Raw genomic sequence first — 1,989 nt, 5'->3', positions numbered from 1 at the left:
TACCATTGAATTTCAAAAGCTCAAAGACAATATAATGTATTGGTATATTTATTTTTTTATATATTATTTTCTTCATTTTGTACTTCTTTGTAAAAAACATTTTCATTCTCCTTCTTCTTGAAAATTTGCTTCACAATGAAAGCCGGTTAGAAATCTTTATTAAAATATGCTTCCAGTTTAGCATTCTGCCTTATTTTTCATTTTCCTATTATTTCTCCACATGCGGTTAACACAACCCCACTATTTACTGACTTATATATATATGTATGTATAAAAACACAGGTGCTCACACAGAAATATATATTCATTCTCTCTCTCTCTCTCTCTCTCTCGCTTTTTTTGCCACCTCCAATCTATCACCTTCCTTAGGCTTTCCATCAAACTTTTCACCTTTCACCACTAAATGAGCACTTTTCATCTCACAAAAAAGAAAAAAATCAACCAAGCTTTCCCCAGCTAAACTCAATGAAGCTTTACTTGACCCCACCAAGCCTTACTTAGCTAAACCCCATCAAGCTTTAATCATCTACACTCCACCAGGCTGCACTCAGCTAAACTTAATGATCTCATTCAACTCCAATCAATTTTATTCAATCAAATGACCCTTTAAAACGGTGTCCCACCATGCCCACCACTTACCTTAGCAATAGCATCCAAGCACTTCCAAGACGCCAGCAGCACACGTTCGTCTGAGTGTGTGAAGAGTGCAATGAGTGTGCGGAGCAGCTGAGAGCAACAGGCTGAATAATCAGCTTTGGTCTTGCCACAGAACACTTTCAGAATGCTCACTGCTGCACAACATGTCTCTGCTGAGCTGTTGGGGTTGTTGGCGGCAGAGAGAAGTTCGGTGAGGATAGTGTTGATTCCAATGTCATCGGTGACTGATAAAACCACCGACTCACAGTAGTCCAGTTCCTGTAGAAAACAAATGTACACACACACACATATATATATAAATATAGTTACACTTATTATTCATACATTAAATATGTGTGTATATATAACATATACGTACACAACTTAGATATGTTTTGGCCCAAGATTAGCCAGGCCATGATTAACTTAACAGCACCACCTGATAGGATCTGTTAAATCATTTGAGGTATTGGTGGCTTATCTGACAGGGACAGTTGATTACATTGACCCCGAAAGGATGAAAGGTGGAATTTGAACTCACAATGTAGCGACAGACGAAATACCACTAAGCATTGTGTCCAGGATGTTAACGGTTCTGCCAGCTCACTGCCTTCAACAATAATAATAATAATAATAATAATAATAATGATAATAATGATGATTTCAAATTTTGCCACAAGGGCAACAATTTTGGGGGAGGGGATGTGTTGATTACATCGACCCTGGTGTTTCACTGTTACTTTTATAATTGTTCTAACATAATTGCAAGGCCAGAAATTTGTGGGGATGAGGAGAGGTCAATTCTACTGACCCCAATATTTAACTGGTACTTTATTTCATCAACTGTGCAGGATATGAGTGCAGAAGATGCAGAAAAAAAGAAAGAAAAAGGGGGCACGAGGTGAAAATACAATGAGACACGTTGCCTGATACTCCAACGACTCAGACAACAATGTGCAAATGTGGTTGCTCACCTCTTCTTCCCTGGGTGAACCAATGGCACTGCTGAGGGACGAGAGTAGCGCTGGCAGGATCTTTCCCAAGTGCCTGCTGAGTACATCCCCAGCCACAGAAGACAGGAAAGCCAGAGCCCTTGTGTCCACGGGAGGCTTAATCAGCTGAAATCAAAAAAAGTAATTGGAATAAGAAAATAAAACAAAAATTATATCACAATTATACATAGACACAAACACATGTATATATATGTATATATATATGTATATATATATATATGTTCGTGGATGCATATATATATGTTCTGAATTATATTTTCGTTTGTGATGAATTGACAGAAAAAAGGCAAATGAATAGACAAGAAAATAATATATATACATATATATACATATATATATA

The 1,989-nt window shown here is 37.3% G+C and overlaps 1 protein-coding gene across 1 annotated transcript in view; it reads right to left on the bottom strand.

Moving 5' to 3' along the window:
- The window catches only part of LOC106872572 (eIF-2-alpha kinase activator GCN1), a 45,565-nt gene that overhangs the window by 7,166 nt on the left and 36,410 nt on the right, over positions 1–1,989 (bottom strand). The window contains exons 41-42 of the mRNA XM_052977717.1: positions 1,611–1,754; positions 640–915 (exon numbers count right to left, since the gene is read on the bottom strand). Of these exons, the coding sequence (XP_052833677.1) occupies positions 640–915; positions 1,611–1,754 (420 nt within the window). The remainder of the gene's footprint in view (positions 1–639; positions 916–1,610; positions 1,755–1,989) is intronic.

This window comes from Octopus bimaculoides, chromosome 28, assembly GCF_001194135.2.
Source record: "Octopus bimaculoides isolate UCB-OBI-ISO-001 chromosome 28, ASM119413v2, whole genome shotgun sequence".
Lineage (NCBI taxonomy): Eukaryota > Metazoa > Mollusca > Cephalopoda > Octopoda > Octopodidae > Octopus > Octopus bimaculoides.
Note: the sequence above shows the minus strand (reverse complement) of the source record. Positions and strands in the feature narration are given on the sequence as shown.